General features: G+C 42.8%; 1 protein-coding gene across 2 annotated transcripts in view; it reads right to left on the bottom strand.

Moving 5' to 3' along the window:
* ABHD2 (abhydrolase domain containing 2, acylglycerol lipase) overlaps window positions 1–23106 on the bottom strand; it is a 38714-nt gene extending 15608 nt beyond the window's left edge. The window contains exons 1-5 of one of the 2 annotated variants that reach the window (XM_032700121.1): window positions 23044–23106; window positions 13151–13239; window positions 12104–12304; window positions 2279–2454; window positions 1188–1355 (exon numbers count right to left, since the gene is read on the bottom strand). In XM_032700121.1, the coding sequence (XP_032556012.1) occupies window positions 1188–1355; window positions 2279–2454; window positions 12104–12297 (538 nt within the window). In that variant the 5' untranslated portion in view covers window positions 12298–12304; window positions 13151–13239; window positions 23044–23106. Of the gene's footprint in view, window positions 1–1187; window positions 1356–2278; window positions 2455–12103; window positions 12305–13150; window positions 13240–22466; window positions 22602–23043 lie in introns of those variants that run through there. The other variant, XM_032700122.1, reaches the window with a different exon arrangement.
* Between the last annotated feature and the right edge of the window lie 241 nt (window positions 23107–23347).

Below are 23347 nucleotides of genomic sequence, written 5' to 3'. Positions count from 1 at the left end.
AAGGTTATAAAAGACTCAGACAGGTATGCCTCAACAGATGCACTACAGAGTAACTCCCTAAGGCCTAAAGCAAGCTCAACTTTTGTCAAAAAAAGCAAATGCTTTAATGAGGACAAGCTTAGTTTTGAAGACATGGTAGGCTTGCAGCCACTAACAGCCTAGGGCCTCAGTACAAATGAAGGTACTTCATATTCCTGAAGTGTTTTCCAAAGAGGAGTAGATTTAATAACTCTAAAGCAAGCAACAAAGCATTACGGTCTATTTGCCTGCCAGACTTAGCATCTCAAAGCACAATATTTCTATTTTGACAATTTAACCACTCAAGATAACTATTCTAACTGTTAATCCAAACTCTAAGCAGTATCTGTCATAGTCATCTTAAAACCTAGCACAAGTCTGGTAAACCCACAATTGACTCCTGAGAGTGTTCCTATATATATTTAAAGTAAAGAGGGACACAAAGGCTCAGGGGAGCTCAGGAACAAGCAGATTAGGTCACAGGCAAAAAGGCCACATTCTACAAAGATCACATTACTCATTAATAGGGCAGTTGAGACTAGCTGGAGACACCCTTAACATTGTTCCAAATCCTTTATTTCTTTTCATTTCTAGCTCAAGAAAGACATCTTACTCAAAGTGAGAGCCCAAAATCATGGCAGTTAAGCACTACCACTTCTGTAGCTTTGCTGTCATGCTCTAGAACTGTTGCTGTTCCTTCACACTGTGTTACAGGCAGGGCTAATCCTCCTAGGACAGAAATGTACTTTCTGGATGGACTGGTACAAACTCCTCTCAGGCCACATTTTACAAAGCCTCAGAAGTAGCATTTATCCTTTAGAGACAGATTTGTTTCACATTCCACTAAACTGGCAATTTCAGCATCTCTAAAATCATTTGAGCAGGTTTGTGGTAGACCCACGAGTTCTTTTCCAGAAGTTTTCAAAAACATGCCTCCTTGATTAAAACATGTGTAAGAGCTGGCAGAAGAGCCAAGAAAAAGTGAATTCAGTATTATTAGCCTCTTCTCCTCCTCCTCCCATGTAAGCTCAGTTTAGTTCCTAGGAAACAGCAGGAAACTATTACCCTCATTTGGGTGCAGCAGTTGTGTTATCCCAAAGGAGGCTGATCAATGCCTAGAAATTCCGTAAGCTTGAAAATAAGTCCCCCAGGTGCCATGAAATACCTACCGTACGTGAACATTCGTGGAGAAGTGAGCTCGATGTTTGGTAAGGCTCCCAGGTGGTTCAGGACAGCACATCTGTACCCATTTTTTTGGGCATAGTCGACAAAGGTGCGGATATACTGCTTCTCACTGTGGTTGGCAATCCCCGGGCAGATCACCATCGTGACATCCTCTGTGCACAGAGAGAGGGGAGGAAGTTAAGTAAATGTCACTTCATGCAAATGAAGAGGCTCAGAAGGTTTCCATTCCAGATCCGTGGGAAACCATCTACCACAAGCAAGCTAAAATTCCTACTGGTCTGCCAAAAATCCTGTACAGGACAGGAGACCAGCAGCTCCAGCACTGCAGATGTGAAAAAGTAATTCACGTTACGGGAGATGAACAGCTTTTAACTTCAGGGAAAGCTGTACAAACAGTTCTACAGACACTGCCTAGAGACCAAGAGTATATTCTTCCCTTTGATGGGCATTTTTGACATTACACATGTTCTGCCTTCTGACAGCCTGCTGTGACTGCGATGTGTGTGGAAGCTGTGGAGCCCAGTGCTCATTCATGCACCAAGTAGACTGGTTATGCTATTTTCCCCTCATTTCCCGTCCAGAGCTGGGTGTAATACAGATCTTTGAAATGAAGCTTTGCTAAGCACAGACACGCTGATCAGCTGACATTAACCATCATCTACTTTGTGGCTAATCTAATGATATTTGATCTGCTGACACTGCTCGCTACTTTAACAAGATATCATTTCATCAATGAAGAAAGTAATTGTTGTAATTCAAGTAACTACAGTAAATTACATTCAGGATTAGCATATGCTCTTCAAATTAGCTATCACTCTCATGTGCAAAGCTCCAACATTACCAGCTCTAGCCACTGAATTTTCTCCTCATTAGAGAAGCATTGTTCAAATTCTCTTCAGCTACAAAGATAACAGTAACTGTTCTAGTGCAGCATTGTACCACGAGGATCTCAACACCGACAATTAAAAAAAGAAAACTGCTTTTTCTGAAGGCCAAATGGGAGTTGTGGGCTCTATCTTCATCCGTCTCCCAGAGCACAGAATCAAGGTTAGCAGCCAGCAGCTGTTTGACTGACCTCCAATGCAGTGCTCAGACCGTGGCTCAAAGAGATCAAACGTGGCTGTCGCTCCATCTGGCATCGTGAGGTACTTGCGAAGTCCATATGGATGTGGGGATCTCACTCTCCCCATTTTCCCATAAAGGGCAGTCTGGATGTGTCCACTCTTTCCCCAGATCAGGGGTGGAATGTACCTGAAAGGCATTAATTTAATTGCTTACCCTTGCTGTGTTAATGATCCTTTAAGAACAGATAAGCACTCCCATAACAAATCTCTCACCAGTTACCAAATATAGTAACAGATATGGAATTGTTTTTGCTATGACTGAACTGGCAGCAGTGATCTTTGCAGCCTTACACAAGAGGAGAGACCAAAATGCTCTCAAAGCTAAAAAACCAGCACCGATAGCAGCAGCAGCAGCCAAAACCCTGACATTCCTCTATATTGAGATGTTAGAGGCACAAATGCTCCTCAATAAATACACAGAAGCCTTGTGCCTCGATGAGACTGGGACTCCATGTTGCCAGCCAACCAAAGTGACCTCTAGAACTGTAAAGTGTTGTAAATCTGTTTTAATTGAAACACTAAAGCCTTCGGGGTTGAGCCACATGACCTTGTGTAAGCACTTACCCGTACAAGCTAGTAGCAGAAATGACAGGATTCAGAGCAAGTTTAGAAAACTGAAAGCCCCAAGACTTGCTGTTTGGGACCATTTTACACAGAACTGCTTTGCTAAGTTAAGCAAAGAGCATGGGACAGGTTGATTTTGCCTCTCAGAATTAGGTAAATTTGGGACAATTTTAAGAGACCCCTTCAGAACCGGCCAAGCTTTGCTGAATAATAAATCCCTTTCAATCAGAGGGGTGAGTCTACCAATTATTTTTGTTTATCAAGGGTATATTAAAGCTAGGTGACAAAGTAGATTGTCTTTTCCTGGCATACTGGCCCTCAAAATACATATGTGAGAAACACAGCTATGAGCAGGAAAGCATTGAAGGCTTAGTTATCAGGTTTTTTTAGTACAAGCAGAGCTGCAAGTGGTGTAACAGGAAACATACTGTGCCCTACACCACCACCATGTGGGCAAGTCACCTGACCACTCAGCAAAGGAGACTGAGCTGATGCCTTGAAAAAGACAGTTATATCAGCTCTGAACAGGAAAGCATGAATGATTTATTGTTTAGAACAGCAGTCCCAGGGAACACGCTTCCAATTAAGAAACTGTGGTCTCTGCTACACAGAGCAGGGTATCCAGAAGAAGCTTTAGAGCTACTGACACCACTCTGGATTCTGAGAGATTAGCAACTCCCTCCCTGTTGTGTTAAGGGTTTCCTCCAGTTATTCCCTTTGACTTCTTGAGACTACATGAAGCAGAGATCATGTTCTTCCCTGTTCACAGAAAGCTAGCATCTCAGGACTCAACTTTACTACTTAAGCCCATAATCCACTAGAATGTGACTGAAACCTTACCTTTGTGCTCTGACTCTACCTACTCACACAGCTGGACCTTCCCCATGCCAGCTCCTATGTGTCATATCCGCAACTCTCTCTTCCCCCGCACACTCCTTAAAAAGACTTCCTACAAAATAAGAACTATTTAGGCTTATTTAGCAAGATAAGAGTAGCAGTATGCTCCTTCTCCCTGTTCTCTTCCCTCATCTACGAGGGAGACTTCTTACAGTCAGAGCAACACTGCAGTTCACTGTAGTTTTGTTCAAATTTTTGCAAGTGCACTTCCCAAAGAAACCCAAAATAGATTCCTGTAGAAGCAGCTACCACTTCAATAAAGGTGAGCATCAGCTGACAGCTTTTGCAGCAACCTCATAAATTGGTCCTCAGTGCATCTTGGATTTGATCACTCAACTATAAAGCTTTACAAAGGATCCATACAAGGCCATTAGCACTACCCCTCTTCTGTCAGCCCAGCACCTCTGCACTGGGTCTTGCCAGGCACCACATGCAGCTGTGCAGATTCCTAATGATAGGGACTGTACAAGCTCATCCTCTAAAATAGCTGGTAGAGGTGGAAAGTAGTCAGTGGATCCATTCTCACGATTCAGAGTAGATATCCATTGGAATAATGCAGTCAAACTGAGCCAGACTGCACAAGAACCACAGATGGTTCTGCTCGAGTCACAAACAGCTCAGTGAAGAGGCTTTGAACACAACTATTATGCCAGATACACTGGCAGAGGCACTGCTCTTCTAACATAAGGAAAAACAGTGGCTTCACCCCAGTTGTTCCCTTTACCATCAGTTCAGGTCAGGAGCCATACTCCACACTACACTGTGCTTGACTGCAGTTGTATTTTTTCCCCCACGGACACCCTTTACAGATGGGGTTTGCTGGCAGCTTTTGAGGGGAGTTGACAAATACAACCTATAAGAAGAATTTGTAGCTCTTTTAGAAGAGACTGAGATGTCAACATTGTTTCATGGTTTCCAATCTTGGGTTAAGCATATGCATTGTAAAGTCTTGGCAATTCTGCTTCCATACAATGCTTTTCAAATCAACATTTATCCCAAAATCTTACCCCATGGGGCTAACAGGGAAGCAATACCTACAGCTACAGCAGCTAAGCTATACAGCTGTCACTGATTACTGCTATCATCTTGATAGAAAAAAAATATAAGCCAAAAATCAGGATCTCTGCAAGCATAAAACCTTTCCTCATGTTTAATCTACAGTTCAGTTTCCAGCTATAGGTTACAGTCATCCATTGGAAGAGATGCAGCAGCAGGTACCACAGGGTGTTGCTAGAGAGGAAATCAGAAGAGTCTTCAAAGACTCACCACTACTGCCAGAGTTTAAATTAAGACAAAAGGCTTCAAGCATACTACTTACCAAGAGTGCACTGCTTACCAGTCTCCACAGATGGTTCCTCTTGGGAAAGAGACCCCCAAACCTGACTTTGAATAACCTGACTGGAGGTTACCTAAGTACTGATCTGCAATAACTCAAACCTTTATGCTACTTTTAGGGGCAAACAGCACATGCAGTTTCATTGATACATTCTTCATTTAAGGCAGGAATCCCTGTGAGTATCCATAATGGACAAATGATACCTACAGTTTCCACATCTTCCTCAAAGCTTAAACTCTGTGAAGCCCTATGGACAAGTGAACACTCACTATTGCTCCTTTCAGTGTGAATGAGTGTTTGAGCATCCTATGGACCAAGTAAAATGTTCAGCTTATCTTTTATGATGCTAACTCCAGTCAGCTGCTTAAGCATCACACTGCCCGCAGCAAAGATGCCTTGTGTTAGTCATTCTGCATGAAAATGCACTCTCAAATAAATATTTAAAGGTCAAGACTCAGCATGAGTAATGTGCATAGTACTCTGATGCAGTTTTGTTACTCCTATTTAGTAATACCTAAGCACGTTGTTAAGTGTATTTCTACAGTTTGCACTTTATTTTAAAGCAGTTAAAGCTCTGAAATGCATCCAAGCATTTGAGCAGCAGCTTATCTCACCAATAGTTTTGTTTAGGTCCATCAGCCTTTAATCGACAGGCTTGTTTTGAGGCAAAACACATCCCTTAAGTATCCAGGCTCCAAGAGATTAAACAGGGAGGGGGAAAGAAGTTGCCTAGATCGTACAGATCTTACATTATCAGTGAAAAACTAAGACTGATTAAAATTTACCTTACCAGATTGATGCAAAAACAAGCAGCTATTAAAAATATTACTTTTGTTTACCAAGACAAGCTGCCAATCTAACTACTGCAAAACCTAATAAATGCTTGACAGTGATTCCTCTCTATCACTGAATTCAGGTAAAGTCTGTCCTCAATTAAAGACAAGGTATCCTTATGATCTATAGCAGAATCAGACATATGATCTGTCTATCACACTCTTTGTTGACCCTCCATTTTGGGAATGGATAAGTCTATTTTTGAAATCTTCCTATAAGTGACTTCTATGCCTTTCAGTGAGATAAAGTCTACAAGAACTTCCAAGATCAAGTACTGAGCCTGACAGTGCAAGACTGTACAGGATTGAGGGATGGGACATCTTTTTATACACGGTTTGTGTGGACTTTGAGCTTGCATTTACTAAAATCATTCAAAGAGGAAAGTATAAAAAGAACTCTTCAGCTGAGAAGGTGCACAACACCACACTGGTGAGGGAAAAGATTCACCAGGAATTATGCAAAAGTCTTCACCCCTCTGAAAGATAAAATTTATTTAAGCCTATTATGTGAGAAACAGTTCCAAAGACATTTCCATACTCAACCCAGCTGAAAAAACCCAGTGCTGCTAGCAATAGCTAGCACAGATTGTTCTGTAGTGAAGCCAACGTTCCTCATGGCAAACAGCTGAAAAAGATGCTCCTCCAAAACAACATCCTGCAGACAAGAAGAGCATGTACTCAGGGTATCCTTCTTGTGGCTTACCTTAACAAAACAAGCCCAACAGGATGCAACACAACCACGCAGGCTGAGCAACTAAGTAGTATTCAGTCTAAGGCACATGTGAGCATTGCCCTTCAGAATTTATGCTAAAACTATCACTACTGCTAAATTTAACCATGTCTTTCAAACAAGGGCCCTTCACTCAAAAGCAGTTGGCTTCCCTCCAGCATTGATAATCAGCAGAAACAGAGAAAGCCTTCAAAGACTTCAACTCCTCTATATCTGCTAGAAACCAAAGTGGTTTTGAAAAGCAGTGTATTGTAGAGATTATTACTACAGCACAGCAAACTTCCCCGTATGGAGATGAGTCACTATGTAATCCTCAGTATCCTGTTTCAGTGAAGCTGCTCACAGATGTACAAGAGCCCAGGCCCAAACAGTGCCTATAAGCAGCATTTTCACTGTTCTGCAATAGTGGCTTGTGGCAACAGAAGCTGAGCAGACGGCTTGGTGGTGAACAGCACTCAGGAAGACCTCCTGCCAAGACCTCCACACAAGGACAAGAATAGTGTGCCACAGTAACACAGAGAAGCATGTACTGATAAAATCCAAAGGAAAAGTTGCATTGTGCTACAAATGGATATTTTTATGTCTGTGAAACAAAAATGGTTTCCCACTTTGCTCCAGACCCAAAGGCTTTTAACTGACTCATTTTCCTGTTTTGTTTTGGTTGCAATAGACAGCAGGGACTCTGGGTAAAGATAAATATTTGAAGCAGTTATGTCTTCCAGTAACCAGCCCTATAACTTCCAGTAAGAGGATTCTGCAACAGAAGGCAGACACGAGAACAGGCCTGGGGATGCAAGTTACTTATTATGGAAGCTGACTTATATGGCACGAGAGTACAGAGTTCAGTCTTAACTGAACTGAGTGAATTCACAGCCAGTTACATAAATCTGCTCACAAATGCTAATATTTTAGCTCCAAATTTGCATTTCAGCTGTGTAGCACAGCCCCCCCATCTTGATAGGTGGCTGCACACAACAGTGCCCAACAGCAAGAGAATTCCTACGTTTTCCACAAATATTTCTCCTAGCATTTTAATATTTAAAACAATTCCAACATGTGATTGCTGATTAAGTTTAGTGGCTCTCAGGCAGTAGATTATAATTTTAGAGCATGTACATCACTCAGTATGCAGGAATTTAGGAAAGCAGCAGCTGTATAAGCAGCTCACACAAAGCACATAAAAACTGTGCTATTTTTATTAGCAAGCATCAGCATTCAGGTCCTCAAAGATCTGAAGTGGAAGTTCAGCAACAGGCTTATTTCTGGAGCATTACTTCATTTCATCTGAGGAGATTAACACTTTAAACATTAACTCTTACATGGCCTTTGATGTCCTGTAGTACCTTGGATACTGATGGCGAGAAAACAGAGCCTACAATTTGTCCATGTCAGGACACCCTGAGAACTGCTGCCAGCATTGCAGCAGGTGACAGATTATTCCCCCCCCCCCCCCCCTTTATTGAGCAGTTTGGAAGTATTTAAAGAATGCTTTACAAAATCAAACTTAGTTTGAACCTTGTCCTTTACTTGATGTGAGGGAATGCAATTTGAATTCTGATCAAGAAAACTCATTTAGAAGTCTGCAGGGTTCAACCCCCTCCAACAAATATATAGAAGGCAGCTTTTTCTGCATCAGCTCATCTAGGCTGTTCAATGTGATGAAAACAGAGCAAATATGTAACAAAAATTTAAGCAGCTTAAGGAGCTTCCATGTCCCCTGAGCCTACCAAGTTGAGTAGAAGTGTTTGCTGCCCATAGAAACTGTATGAAATTGGAACTATTTAAAAGAACAGACTGGCCTCCTTGGCTAAATCACCTCCTTCACCATTTAGGCAGCTTTTATTTAGTAAAGTGCCCAACACACCCCTCCTCAACCTTCACTGACTACAAAGAAGTATTTTAGTCAAAACAAGGCATGAGGATTACAGCACTTACAGTCTTCCTTCAGAGGGTGAAGGCTTTTTGATGACAAGAACTGGAGAACAAGGCTGCTGCCAATGCCACAGCACCCAGCAAGAACTCAAAACCCCGAGGTTGCTTCTCTCCCCAAGGTTAACACTTCGACTTACCAATAGGGAGCTGCCATTCTCCTCTGCCTCTCAGCATGTTCACCTGCCAAAGCTTCAGGGGTAACACTGTTGTTCTAGTTTATTATTCTCCTGGAAGTGTTCCTCCCAGGGTGAAACACTAAGGATTTGACAGGAATCAAACACTGCTTGCTATCAGGAGGAAGAAAAGAACACTGAAAGGCTTGAAGACAGCTTTTCTGACTACTTGTCTCCTTGCATCCAGGAGAAACGCAGTGACAGTGTAAAGGAGTCTTCTGGTACCAGGCAGCCTACTTATCCAGTATAGGTTAGTGTGCAAACAAAGGATAAGAAGGATCTAGGCTGGATCTTTGACAGTGTTTACTAACAGGCTTGACAGTCATTTGCTTCAATCTTTGAGGAGCTTGCCTTTATTGATGATAAAAAAAGTGTGCAGACAGCAAGGATAATTATTTTCGATAGGGATGACACGTGCCACATCCCTACAGAAATAAAGATACATACCCTTGATGATAGAATAAATTGTAAACAGCCAAAAAAAGTCTAGCCTACTACAGCAAGCACTGGCCAAATTTATCTTCATGAATCAAAGAGCCAGCACTGCATTTCTACAGGAGTAAGAGCAGATGAAGGACTTTCTGCACCCATTTGAAAGACAGGAAAAGGAGACAGCTGCAGCCAGGGATTAGGCCCAAGGGCTCGAGAGCACCAATAGCTGGGCTGATTTGCAAGAGCTTCCATGCAAGAAGCAGCAATTTGAATGGAAAAGGGTCTGATTATACTACTCCACTTGTCAAGCCAAAGTACAAAGCTGGACAGGGCAGAGGAAGGGAGACAGAGGTAAGAAAACATGAGCTCCAGGAAGACATTCTTTTGCTTACCAGTGTTTGCTAGATAAGTAGAAAGCTTCTAGCAATTTAGAGAACTGTAAAAAGCAGTACTAACACCGGCAAGTACAAGGTACCTGGCACGCAGCCATCTCAGGCAGTTTTACAATTCAAAGTTCCTCAATTATTCATCTACCATCACTTGGCTTACTAAACAACACCACAGCTACAACGGGTAAGTCCATAGGTGAGGATGGTGCCATAAAGGGAAAATAAAGTCCAGAAGTGTTTTCTCCAAGTACTTTTGAACACCTGCACGGATAGAATAACTTTGCTTATTTCTGCTTTCTCTCTGCCACCCTGTTTTTCCCAGCAGTACCCTCACCCTTTCCTCCCTGAAGTGTAAGGAAGCTGAACAAACCAGGTCTGAAAGCCAGTTCACAGCTGTGAACATTCTTCTGTAGAGAAGAATTGGTCATATAACAGATCTGACAACAAACCCAGTACTGATATAACAAAAGGGATTGCTGGGCTACTTATTTTGCTTTCATGGTAGAATTTGAAAAGAGCTGCTTAATCAGCTTTCCTAACACTCTGAATAATTAGCAAGTAATCAAAGCCTTGCAAGATTTTTCAGTGGAGTATGGCACAAGCTGTTTTCACACAGCTTTTTGCTAATTAGTCCTGCAAACTACTTCATGCATAATTGCAGGAATTTAAATATATTTGTTCCACTTTAGTCCCCAGGTGACTTCCATGCCTAAAGACAGGATTTCTTTGATTTTTTTTTTTTAGTTTCTGTATTGAAAAAAGTCCCTGATAACATCAGTAGTAAAAAAAAAAACCCACATATACATCATCTTAAAGCTGTCTGTCCTATAAATCCTTTCAATCCCCAACAGCAATTATATTCCTGTCTTCCTTAACAGAGGAACAGTGGTAAGAGGACTGAACAACTACCTATTGACACGTTGTTCTAACTTGTTTCAGCTGAATTTGCTTCCTGGGGTCATGGAAACCTTTCAGACAATATTCTACCCAAGAACCATGTATTGGAGATCACTGCTGCAGCTTTCAGAGAAGTTGGCAAGCCTGAGCTCAGCTGATCCAGAGAAAACAACCCACAACTGCACACTATTAACACAACACCAGGGTTCTGCAAGCAGCTCTTCACACCTGCAATTAATGCACAACAGATGTCTAAAAATTGCAGTACATGTTCTGCATTTTCACTCTTTAGGGTATGGTTTGTTCTCCAACTGAAAGTCAAAAACATGGCTGTAATAAAGTAGTGCTAAGAGCCTGTGCTGTGAGAAGAGCTGAAATAGGGGTAATATGGACTCTGAATTAGCTTCCAATCCATTTCCAAAGATAAGCTGATACTAATATGCCTTCAAGACTGGTAATCAGCACAGCTTCATGCTTTCTCCTTCAGTGACTATGACTGCTACACTGAGATGGCAAGTGTCTAAGGTACTAAGTAACTTGAACTTTCTTAATGTATTTTTTAGGTACGTAATTGCTTTGCAGTTGAGGCAGTGGACATAATCAAGAATCCAAACACACATTACTACCAAACCTGGAGTGCATCACAGAACTCTCTTTGGGTTCCAATTTAGAAACAGATAATGCTTTGTTTCCTCTAAAAGTTTACAGACTCCACGACCTCATATCTTACACCTTATGTAATCAAGGCACCCAACACAGCAATGCTAAAAGTCTCTCTCATCTCCTCTAGAATGACTATCCTTAAGTCAGTTTGACTTTTGAGATCCAAAAGGAAAGTTCATGCAGCTGCACTGAGCACTTACTAGAAAATTGATGTATTTAGGGCTTCTAAATAGGACTTGCAAGTTTTCAAAGTGATTGCAGAAGATAAATACCGTAATCAAAGTCCTTGTCCCTCCAAATGCTCATGAAATTGTACTAAATGCTTCCTATTATTGGTGAAGGTTACTGGTGAAGATAAAAGCTGCTGCACTGATTCTGGAGGTCCTAGAATGGAGAGTCAAGGATCAGCCTGCTCAAATACACAGCTGACATAAGGTCAATTTGAAGTGAATGCAACAGCCTTAGAGCTGGTCAGTATGTCATCACTTTATTAAACTAGTTATGATGTGCTCTACCCAGTAATACATTTAATTAGTTTTCAATCAACTTAAGGCACTTCAAATAGGAGTAGGCACTTTAAAACTAATAGCCACCCCTGTGTTCATTATAAGCACACTGACACAGCATAAAAACCATTTCCTCCCTGTGACCCCCAAGAGATTTCCTCCCTAAGAGAAAGGAGTACAAGAACATGAACAAGTGCTGACTGCATCTGTGGAGAGCCCTGCACAACAAGGGTTGGCCCTAACTCCAGGTACCTGGGACACCAGCAATAATGAAATGCTTGACTTGGAACAGGTTTATTTTATCAAGATTGCACCCTGCACCGATTTATTTGCACCCAGGTTTAAGAAACACACTAGGCAGAAGAACAGATAAGTGCAGCTCTTATTCCTATAATACAGGTCAACATGGAAAAAATGTACTTACTCTTTGGTCAGAAGTGGGCATGATTTGAGTAGAAAGCGGGCCAAAGCAGAGTCCTGGTAAATGAGTTCAGGAGGGGCAGTTGGGCTTTTTAAATTCAAGCAGCGAACAATAACATACAGCACAGCGGCAACTGCAGCCAGCTTCACCCCATCAAACACTGCTGGCAGCTCAGAGGTTTCCAATATTGCACTCATTTTGAGCCTGGAGATAAAAAAAAAAGAAAATAAAAGCTTTTAGAAATACACTGTTGGATGTGAGTATCAACTGTCATGTAAAATACACAACTGTGCTCACCAACTAAATTTGTTAGTCAACACTGCTAAGAAATCCTAGCATATCAACTCAGACTAGCAACTTTCAAGATGAAGGGAAATTTATTTGGTACTGTTCTAAGCACCCTGACCAACAGAAGAAATAGAAACTGGGTGATCAGCTGGGAAGGAGATTTATTCCTAATCAGTGCTGCATTACAAGTGCACCAGTGTCTCAGGTGTCAAGCCCTGGTCTGCAGCCAGTCAGTGCATTCAGGATCTTGCACAAGACTACCCACAGCTCAAACAAGCCAGGTGAAAAGTCAGTCTACAAAGACACCTTAGCAGCTTTAGATGTATGTTTCTTCACAGATGTACAAGACAGACTCGAAAATGAGAACCTGAAAGAACTACTGTGTTAGTTCCTCAGCCTGAGTTTTACAATTCCATGAGAATACTGGTACTAAATCCTGCCTCCATTTAAGGTGGTTACTTTATGTACTGGCAATTTCAGCATTTCTTTTAGTTCACTGCAGTTCTGCAGACGAAGGACTAGATTAATATCTAGTCTTTCAAGGGCTTCAGAGTAAAGGAACAGAGGCAGGGAAAAGAACCAAAAAAAGAAAATATATCCTTCTGGCTTGAAATCAAGTTTTTAAACTGATCCAGCTTTTTTTGAACACACAGTTCAAACAGCTGGCTGCAGTTGTTGTTGAAGGGGCAGGTTTTTCCCTCAGTCTTTCCTCAGTCATATGGGTAACCCAAGTAAGATATCAACCAACAAGCCAAGTCTTACCAATTTCAATTTTTCCTCAAGCCAGAAAAAAACCTGCCAGTCCTCAGTAGACTTGTCACCTTCTGGATCCACGTGCTACAGGAGTTACCCTGTGAAGGGAAGAAAAGCAAATTGATTATTACTGATAAAGCTGCATCTCTCAGCTGGAGATAAACACAAATTTACACAAAGGTCTCACCACAGACATTGCTAGTGATTTGTGTAGTCAGTCATAACCACTTCAACTGTGATACATATGCATCAGAAATCTCTTGCCCGTGGACAGATTCCAGACTAGATCATTTGCCTACAGCATATTAATGCATCTGCAGCATGTAAATACACCTTCATGAGCAGAGACAGACCCCATCTCTGCAAGACAGTGCAGCATTGTACCGAATTAGAAGAACTACCCTAATCCCTTTGTATTTAAAAGACCAGAATTAACAGGATGCTGTTTTACTCAACTTTCTGCAATATCTACACTGTTACTGAAGTGTGAAGCCAGACTGAAAGAAGTTTCCTGCTACTTTTATTCAGGCTTAGCAAGGCAGCTCACTCCTACAGATGGAAGCTTGTAAACAGTCTCTGCTTGTTCCCACACTTGCTTTTTGAGATGTTACAACATATCACACTTCAAGACCGTGAGAGCCACAGGAGGCTCAGACACAGCCACCTAATTAATACTAGTGCACATGCAAGAAGGCTTGTTACAAGAATTTGATGATGCCAATAAAGGACAGAGCTTTCAGCCTGTGACCATAAAAGCGTAAGTGATATTTACAATTAGAGTTGGCTTCCTACAGGCACAACAAATCGATGGGGAATCAGAGCTTCCAGGAAAAGCTCCAGAACTGTCTGCTCCCTACCACAGCTGCTGCTTCCAAATGGAAAACACACCACCAGGACAGACCATATCAAAGCTTTATTCTTCCTAGCAGGAATGAAGAGCATCAGAAGTACTTTCTGTACTCAGTGCAGCTACACCAAAATCCCTTGGAAGAAAACACAAATGACATCAGCTATTGATTAACAGTGTGCTGAAGAGCTGCAAGTTTCTGCCACCATAACCATATGCATCACAGAACAGAAGGTGAGGAAAGAAGAGACATTTAATTTTGGACAGCTTTAAAGCTTTTATTTTCCAATCCTGAGCTTCACAGTAGAAGGGAGCAAAGTGGGCCACAAAAAGACATCTTCTACTCAGAAGATTACAGTGGCATCACATATCTCAGTGAAGAGTTCAAGCAAAACGTTCAGCTCTATCACATCCATACTTAGCATATTTTCACCAACCCTACCAGCAGTTGTGTAGGAGACAACAGGCAAACTACAGAAATGGCTTCCCCAGGGAAGGCACAAGTGGCAGAAGAGCAGACCAAGTTCCTGAACTCCAGGACAACCAGGTGCTCGAGCAAATCTTCCCCAGCTGAAACTCCCAGGAGTTCTGTTAACATATTCCTTTCATTGTTTTATTTAGAAAATTATGAGACACTAATACAAGACTTATCCCAGACCTTCCTGCCACCTGGATTTTAAGCTAGTTTGCCATTTACAGCTTTCACCTTAGTGAATTTGTTAAAAATAAACCTGGGCACAATTAGTCATTAGGATTTTGTACTAATGATTCAGTGTAACTGATCCAGCTAAGCCCTATCTCCCTGAGAATGCTCTCTGCCATATAATCTTCAGATTACAAACACACCATGTCTTCTCTGATACTTTTAGATCTCATTTTAGCCTGTCACTCCCTTAAAACAGCTTGATATTACTTACAGAAAAATCAGCTGTTGGTAGGCAGGATTATGCTTTGACACTTGTGAACTAGTACTTTTCCATTTTAAGACAGTCTAAACACACATTCACTGAACTTACGCACCTCAAACATGTGCTAGAGGATCATGTACTTGTCAGGATCTTCACCCAAAAGCTCAGATCAGTCTGTAGATGTAACACAAAGCTGGCACTGCTGCTGCAGTTGCACAGGTATCTGCAGTGATTATTTAAGCAACGGATCTAAGTCCATGAAGATTAGATTGGTAAACTCCAAGCCCTATGGATCCAGCTGTGGCACTTCAGGTACCTCCTCTACAGTTTGGTATTTCTGAAGACCTAAACAGACCCATCTCAGCCAGGGCAGATTTGCAGGGGCTGAGTCAAGGCACTCTGCTCTAAAATTTCAAGGGTTTAGCTTAATAAAATGAATTTGAGCTCTGCCTCTAATCACATCGGACAAATGCCTCCCTCTTTACCAGCTGGGATAAGGTCACCTTGCTTCTGTTTTGTTAAACCCTTTTTGCATTGACCCAATAAACTTGTCTGTTTACGAAAAAGGACAGATAACCACAGTGTCGAGCCAGACAAATTTTAATCTAGAATATCCTCTAACAGGGTCAGCACTAATTTAAATGGACAAACATTTGGTCCTTTCTGTATGCAGAACACTGGATTCACTTCTGGTAGCTTAGACAAAACTAGCAAGAGGCAGTAAGTGTACCACTGGAAGCAATCAAGCCTGCCTTTACATCCATCACAGGGTTGGAGATCCACACTGAGGAACACAAAGAATTTGAAACTCTTGGCCCCAAGGATGTTATTTTGAAGAACCTTAATTACACCTTTTTTTTTTTTTTAAAGAATCACTTAAAAAAGGCATGACAGCCCCCAAGACCAACAGCCCTTTTAAGCAACGTTCTTAAGTCCCAATTGTGACTGAGAGCTATGTTTAAAATCAATCACTGGAAAGCAAGTGCTGAATTGGTGGTCTTTTCATTTCCCCTTTCATCACAAAAAGCTGAAAATCATGTTGCAGGAAACATTTCAGCACTATTGCTAGAGTGCACTTCACCTGTACAAGTACAACGAGAAAAAAAAACCCCACGTCTCCCCTTTCCAGACAGGAACAGAAACAAGCACAACAAAAGCCAGTAGAGCTACAGCAAATTCCTTACCATCCTTTCAAAGACACTAGGTTTTGGAAAAGCCATCAAAATATTTACTTGTATAGTAAGTGAATTCACAACTGTCAACAAATCCAGGACCTGTACACGTTTCAGTTACAGGTTTCCTGTGGAGAGGAAACTCTTCCAAAGACAGAAGTCACTTTATGTTGTGACTCAATGCGGCACAATCAGGATTTGTTAACTACCAAGCATTACAGCTCCTCCACCCATGGAAGCAGAGTCTGACTGTGCATACTGGAAAGCCAACATTAAAAAAGCAAAGACATTAAAGGAAGCCATTCCCACAGGGTCCTTCCTTCAGGCCTTTTAATGAGCCACTGAAAGCCTCATTTCACTAGAAATGCTTCTGGCTAAAGCAAAGATGCAGCTACATGGAACAGACAAGAGCAAAGGCCTCTTTGAAAGGGACTCCACTAGCAAGATATTTTATGCTCCATTACATTGACTGAAGAATCTTGAAGGAATGCCATTTCCAGGAATGGCAGCTCAGTACAAAAGCCTCATAGCTGCCCTCCCACCAGTCAGCATTCTGGCTCACTGGTGCTCTCAGAGCTCAGCTGGACACCAAAGTGAAGCATGCCTGGTCAACATTGAAAGTCTTTAAAAATCTGCTTTCTGATGCTTTTACAGCTTCCACCAAGTAGTGTAATACTCTCTTACCCACAAAGGTTCAGAAGAGTCAAAGAAGCTGCTTCTGACAGACTAAGCAGACAGACTTTGTTAAGTAAGGCACCACACATTTCTTGGACTGGTTTAATATATTTTTAGCGTCCACTTGGGGAATAAAACTCAAAGCAAGTATGTGAGACAAGAGAAAAGCAAACCCCCCCTACTTTAAGAGTTGTTCCTAGGAAGATCAGAAGTAAGTTTTTTTTTACCACCTCTTTGAAGGGCAAAGAAGGATGGTTGTTTCACTGAAATTAGTTCTTTGGGGAATGTTTCTAGGAAATTAATTGTCTTTAATATCAACCAAACCTAATGCCTCTTCTGAAAGATACACTGCAAAACCAGAAATTACAGGCCTGTCACTGCCAGGTAAGATATTTAGAACCATGTTATGGAGAAGGGAACTTTATTTAAGAGAGGTTTGAAAGCCAGAGCAGTGCACAGTTTTTGAAATAAAGGAAAGTTTTATGCATATTACTCAAATCTCACTCCAGGAAGTGTACAGAAATGTCACATTACTGAGCATTCAAGGGTTTCAATGCAGAGGAAGATGTTTTGAGACCATCCAGATGAAAATGAATATACCTGGGAAAGGCTCTGAAGCATGTGTCCTGATGGGAAAGGCTGCCAGACTTTTTGTAAAGTACCAGAAGGCAGTCTGAAGGCACACAATCTACACCGCTACAGGAACCTGTTCAAGAGTAATCATGAAGAAAGCTTTATTGCACAGTCCCATATCCTTCCTTCTACCCAGCACTTGTATAAAGAAATGATTTTCTTTTCATGGAAAAGTGTCAAGTCTAAACTGCTACTTTATTTCAAGAAAATTAAATATATATAAGTATTTTAGAGCCACGCCAGCACTATACCTCATCAGCTTAAGCACACAAAGCAAGTCACAACACCACTTATCTTGAGACTGGCATGTACCCAGCCCAAGCTTATCCAGAGCAAAACCTCCCATAACCTTTGGTGGTGGCTTAAAGAAAAACATGTGAAACAAGTGCTGAGATCATCTTGATGCATCACTGGGTACTTCTGGCCATTTCAAAGAGCCAACTAAGTCTCAGACCTCAGAGCACAGAGGGTATAATTAAGAATTAGCTGAGCACTTCAAGCACTTAAGCTTAGGGTTAGATGTGGCCACGAGAGATAAAGTGCAGTCCTCAGGAGTCCAGCAAAGCCCCCCATGGTTTTGTTGTCCTATATCTGACAGATTTTATCTCCAAACAGAGAGGGCACACTGACATGTCCCCTCACGAGGATGCTTAAAAGAACACTACTTGGACAGCACATGGAAGTCCTTGGTGCAAATCCCTCCACCTCGTGCCAGAGCCCGCACCCAGGCCAGGATTTGGCTGGTTGGCAAGTACAGACACCAGCAAGTATTGTTTACACCCTGTTCCAAAAACAATTTCTTGGCTGGTGCCTTCACTGGAATTTGACCTTTTCATGAATTACAATACTTGGCTCATACTAAGTTTAGAGGTACTGTGAGGTTACAGGGATAAAGTTCCCAGCACAAGGCACCATCAGTGCAGAAAGACAGGTGCATTTAACTGGAGCTTTTTCCTTTTTGACTTTGAGGAATCCTACATCTTCAGAGCAGAAATCAACCACCTAAGAGGGCTGGGTGTACATCCCAAGGCAACTTACCTAAGAAGCACCTGAGAATAATTCTACAGCCAACAGGGCCGAAGGCTCTTTAGGTCCTTCAGTTCTCCAAAAAGGGCAATTCACAGTCAAATGAGCCTTGAATTTCACTTCCTTCCAACTACAGGAACTGCCTTTGTTTCTTTACAATATCATTTTAGCTAATCAAAAATAGTTCAACTGACCCACGGGCAGCTTTTGTGTATTACCCAAAGAGGTTGCTATGTAGACTCCACGTATGTTGCTTTATCTGGTTCCTCTGTCTCAGATGGATTGAAAACTACTGCATTAGCTTTTATTGCACACCCCTGATGAACATGATTAAACTAACACAGAACAAGGCTCTGACTTCACTGAAATCAATTAATTGCAGTAATCAAATAACCATGTTTGCCTAGATAACATAAGCCTTTCCTTTAAGATAAGATACAGAGACTTGGGACCGTCACACCCTGACCACTGCCTTATGGAACTACAGGGCAAAGCTTCAGCTTCTTGTACAAGGGGTCAAGCTTAGTTTTGCATACAGAGAGAAATATTGGGTAACACTTTTCCACAGCCTTACAGCATTAGCTGCTTATCACACAACCCTTTGCCAGTGAGCAGCATCAAGCTCAAGGGAAGAAGTGGAGTAAACAGGCTGTAGAGAACCTGACAATCCATGCTCAGTAGTTGAGGGAATGACCCCAGCATCAAGCCATAGAGCTGGGAGAGCTAATAAAAACTACATTACAGACCAACATCCCCAAGGAGTCTGCTCTATTCCCTCACTATATTTTGAAGCACGGCATCATATTGTTAAAGCCTCATTTACCCTCCAACTCCAACCCCTCCATCCCCAGTCACAGAGGTCAGCTTTTCATACTGGAGGAGCAGCTCAAAGTCCAAGCACATCACAGCTGTTTGCTCAGCCACAGGGTGCACAGACAAGCAAGTAGGGAACATGCTCCACACCAGACCAGCTGCAGAGCAAGGAAAGACCACCTATCCCAAAGCACAACACAGGTAAGAGAACTTTATTCAAGACTGGTCCAGTTCAAGTAGTCTGAAAACACCTATATCTGAACATGATCCTAAGCTGAGGTGCCACTTGACTGAGGCCTTCAAACACATTTTTTTTTTTCCCTGATGAGCAGCTCCTCTCCACCGGGGAACAGAAGATTTGTAGAGTCATTCTCTCAGAGTCTGTCCATGACTGATAGAAGGCTCACACTAGAGAAGTCCAATTCATGTAGTGACATTGAAAATGAAGCAACAACATTTCAGGACAGAAGAACTACATACAAAGAGACAGGACCTGACCAACACACAATTACCACCACTGCCAAGTACTCGGGTTCTACCAGAATGCCAACTAAAACAGTTACCAGCAGCTCCACGTTTGAAGAGCTACATTGCCTTCTCTCCTGCTGAATTCCAAGTGAGAGGCTAGGGATATTATAGGCATACGTCTTAGGACATTTTGTCCTTACCTGTTACAAGGACATTCACTGTGACTGTGCATCTGCTTATTTCACTTAGTGCAACCTTTCATAGTCACATATGCCCAACCTTCACAGAACTGGGTGTTCCAGTTAAGGGACAGTCAGGCTTGAACACCTTCAGCATAACCTTTCTGGAACCTGCAGCTCTATGCAAAAGCATCTTTGAAGATTTAAGTTTAGAAGCAGGACAAATTATTGAAGAGTGACTCTCTCAATAGCAGTCTTTTGTCCCCTTTTGAGGAGCCTGTACTACGTTTTTGAGGATAGAATGTCCTGAATAGGGCTGTACCTCTGTTACTTGAAACTAATACGTAAGACATTTCGGAATGGTCTTTGCAAGGGCTCAGTCCATATTAGTAGAGAAAGTTGTCACTCTCATTTATTTTAGTCAGATCAAACACACGACGAAGGGAAACAAGTGTTTCTCAACAGCAGAGTAAGTGCAAGGCAACTGCACTTCTTGGTCAATCCAGAGGTACAGATAAAAATCTGTGACACCTCCTTCCACTGCCGTTACCTCTAACGGGGCACAGGCACAAAAACACTTCAAGCATCTGGTTTGTACAGAACTGCTTTGCAAAGCATTTTCAATTATTGCTGCCTGATATCGGCAAAGCAAGGTTGGCAGTCAGAGACAATCTTTATTATTAAGTCAACTGATACAGCTGAAGAGATACAGCTGAAGAAAGGACAAGCCCTTGGGCATACAAGCCTTCCCAGAGCCAGAAGAGGCCGAGTTAGCTGCCTGACTGGGTTAGCATCACTGCCACCCATATATGTTGGGCAAGTGGGACTTTGCTTCTCCACAAGAAGGACAATGTGCCCTTGCACACTGAAATTAAATCAACTGTTTGGTACTGCAGTCAGTCAGCTGAGTTTGATCAGTTGTTTAACTGTATATAAATTTAAACTTTGCAAGATATTTAGGCTGAAGAAGGGCAAATATTTGCACAGAAGATCAATTGCTCTATAGCACCCTAAGAATAGCAATTCAGAGCTATAACACCTCACAAAACACTGTTTCAGAGAAACTCAAAAGCAAAGATGAAGACTCCAATATACTAGCAAAACTCTGGTTATTTAGGCTGTTGCTGGAAAGTCCAAACCACCAGTTTCAGGCTATACCTTGCAATAGGAATTATAAGCACCCATCTTATTATAAGATCCCAACACTTAGACCCCTACCAGAGACTTTGCTAAACCCTGTTCTTTGTTAACTTATTCCAAGTTCTGGTACTGCCAGAGCCAGCAGAGTGAAAGTAGAGGAGGCAAGAGATACAGAGCAAAAAAGGGGAATAACAGGACAATGTGAATCCAGCAGCACCCAGGCCATTTCCATTATTGAAGGAGGTTAAACTACAGAAGGTTTGAATCACTGTTCTAAAGCCACCATTTCCTGTTGTGCACCAAATCACACCTAGAAGTACAACTGGAACTTAGTACATTCGGACAACCTGTGTCAAGGACAGAGGATGTTATTCAGCCATCTTTCTTTCCCAGTGCCACATCCCAGAACAACTATTTCAATGTGTTAATCTCTGTGTTTTCCCATGACAAGTTTAATAAAGCAGCTTTATGAAACACTAAGAGCTTAAGCTGCTATTCATTCCCTGAATAGAAAAATATAGGTTTTACGAGAGTAGAATAAATTAATTTTCAAGTTTAACTTCTTCAGAAACGGTTGGGCATGATGGGAGGACTTATCCCCAAACTCACCATCTTCTCCACCCCTAAAAAAGACAGTTTGGCACAATTTTAGATCAGCCCCATTTTCTGTGCAGCTAATTTACTCAGTAACATAGAGGACCTCCTGTGCAAAATCAACTGTTTTTAAGAATAAGGCAAGAGAATAGAAGAACCCAAACATTAGCTCTGATTTCCCTTTTAATAATCTTACTGTTCTTACTCTTGACTTTGAGACCAAAATAAGCCATGCCTCAAATAAGAACAGCTGCATGTCCACTGATCCAAGAGACAGGAGAACCCATGCAAACTCCTCTTGTGAAATGAGAACTAAGCAAGCACCTAAGAGAGGACACAGACAAACCAAGAAAAGATAACACAACAACAAGAGACGAGTTGTCAATAACAAAACTCCCTGCAGAGGAAATAAATGTTATCGAAGAAAGTCTGAAGATGAGATATCACAAATGCAAACAGCTGAACTGAGTGTCTTACGACACTTATCAGCAGGGACTAGAACATGTCAACCTGAGCAATATTACAAATGCGGCTGAGTGTGATAAATAAGGCCTGTAAGATGAATATACTGTACCAGTTAGCTGACTAACAAGCCACTAACATTTGTCACAGAATGAGGCACCAATGCTGTGGAAGCCAAGCAGCAATCTGCAAGAGGCAGACAGGAATCTTTAGTGCTTGCCAGGCCAGTGACAATTGTACATCAACAATAAGAGGAAGCTGTTATGAATTCTCTGAGGAGACCTGCATGAAAATGCAGAATGCAATCCCTCCAGCCATAACTGCGTGAATAAAGCTACTGCTGACAAACCTCTCCAAAGAAGTTAGTGTCAGGTGAGGGATTTCATCAGCTGTAATAGATGCACCTACCCAACGTGAGTTGGAGGAAGTCACAAGTCATACGTGAAGGTGCAGAAAGGAGCAATCCCATCACACAGGCTGACAAGCAGGTACATAGTACCTAACAAAAGGGAGTCTGAAGCTGATGCGAGATGCTCCTAGCGGGGTCAGGACCCTGGAGCACCAGAGAAAAAGCCGTTTGAGAGAACAGTGTGACGTGACAGCCGGAGGCACAGCTGCCCTGGCTCTAACCTACACGAGGGCCACCCTCTGCTCTGCACTGAGCTCCCGACAGCATCCCACCCCGGCCTTCCCTCCCTGCGAGCACAGGGATGTGCAGCTCCCGGCCCAGCTTCACACCCCCAGGGAGGGCAGGGGGCGGCTGTCACCGTACCGCCAGTCCCAGAGCTTCCACGCCCGGGGAGAACCGGACGCCGAGGGACACCCACCTCCGCCCCGGGCAATAGACACGCGAGGACAACGCGCGGTGCCTGGGCAGGGCGAGACCTGGCCGCGGGGCAGCCCCCTGCGGCCACGCACCGCCGGGAGAACGGGAGGGAGACCCGGCCACCTCCCGAACCCCGCGGGAAGGTGCTCCCCGCCTCACCTGTAGGCCCTGCCGGGCTCACAGCACCCTCCACTCCTCCCGCCGCCGCTCCCGCCCGTCTGCCGCGGGCCCGCCGCCCGCCGCCCTTTAGCAGCCGCCCTCGCCCTCCCATTGGCCTCCGTAGTGCCGCTTCCGCCTAGAACCGCGCGGCGATTGGTCAGAAGGCAGCTGAGGGCGGGAGCGCGCGCGCCAGCGGAGACGCGCGGGCGCCATTGGCTGGAGAAGGCGCGGCGGGGCGGGATGCCGCAGTTCCATTGGCTTGGAGGCCTGTCAGTCAAGCGGAGAGCGGTGATTGGCGGCAGAG

This window comes from Chiroxiphia lanceolata, chromosome 12 (assembly GCF_009829145.1).
Source record: "Chiroxiphia lanceolata isolate bChiLan1 chromosome 12, bChiLan1.pri, whole genome shotgun sequence".
In the NCBI taxonomy this organism is placed as follows: Eukaryota; Metazoa; Chordata; class Aves; order Passeriformes; family Pipridae; genus Chiroxiphia; species Chiroxiphia lanceolata.
This window is presented reverse-complemented; position numbering and strand designations above follow the sequence as displayed.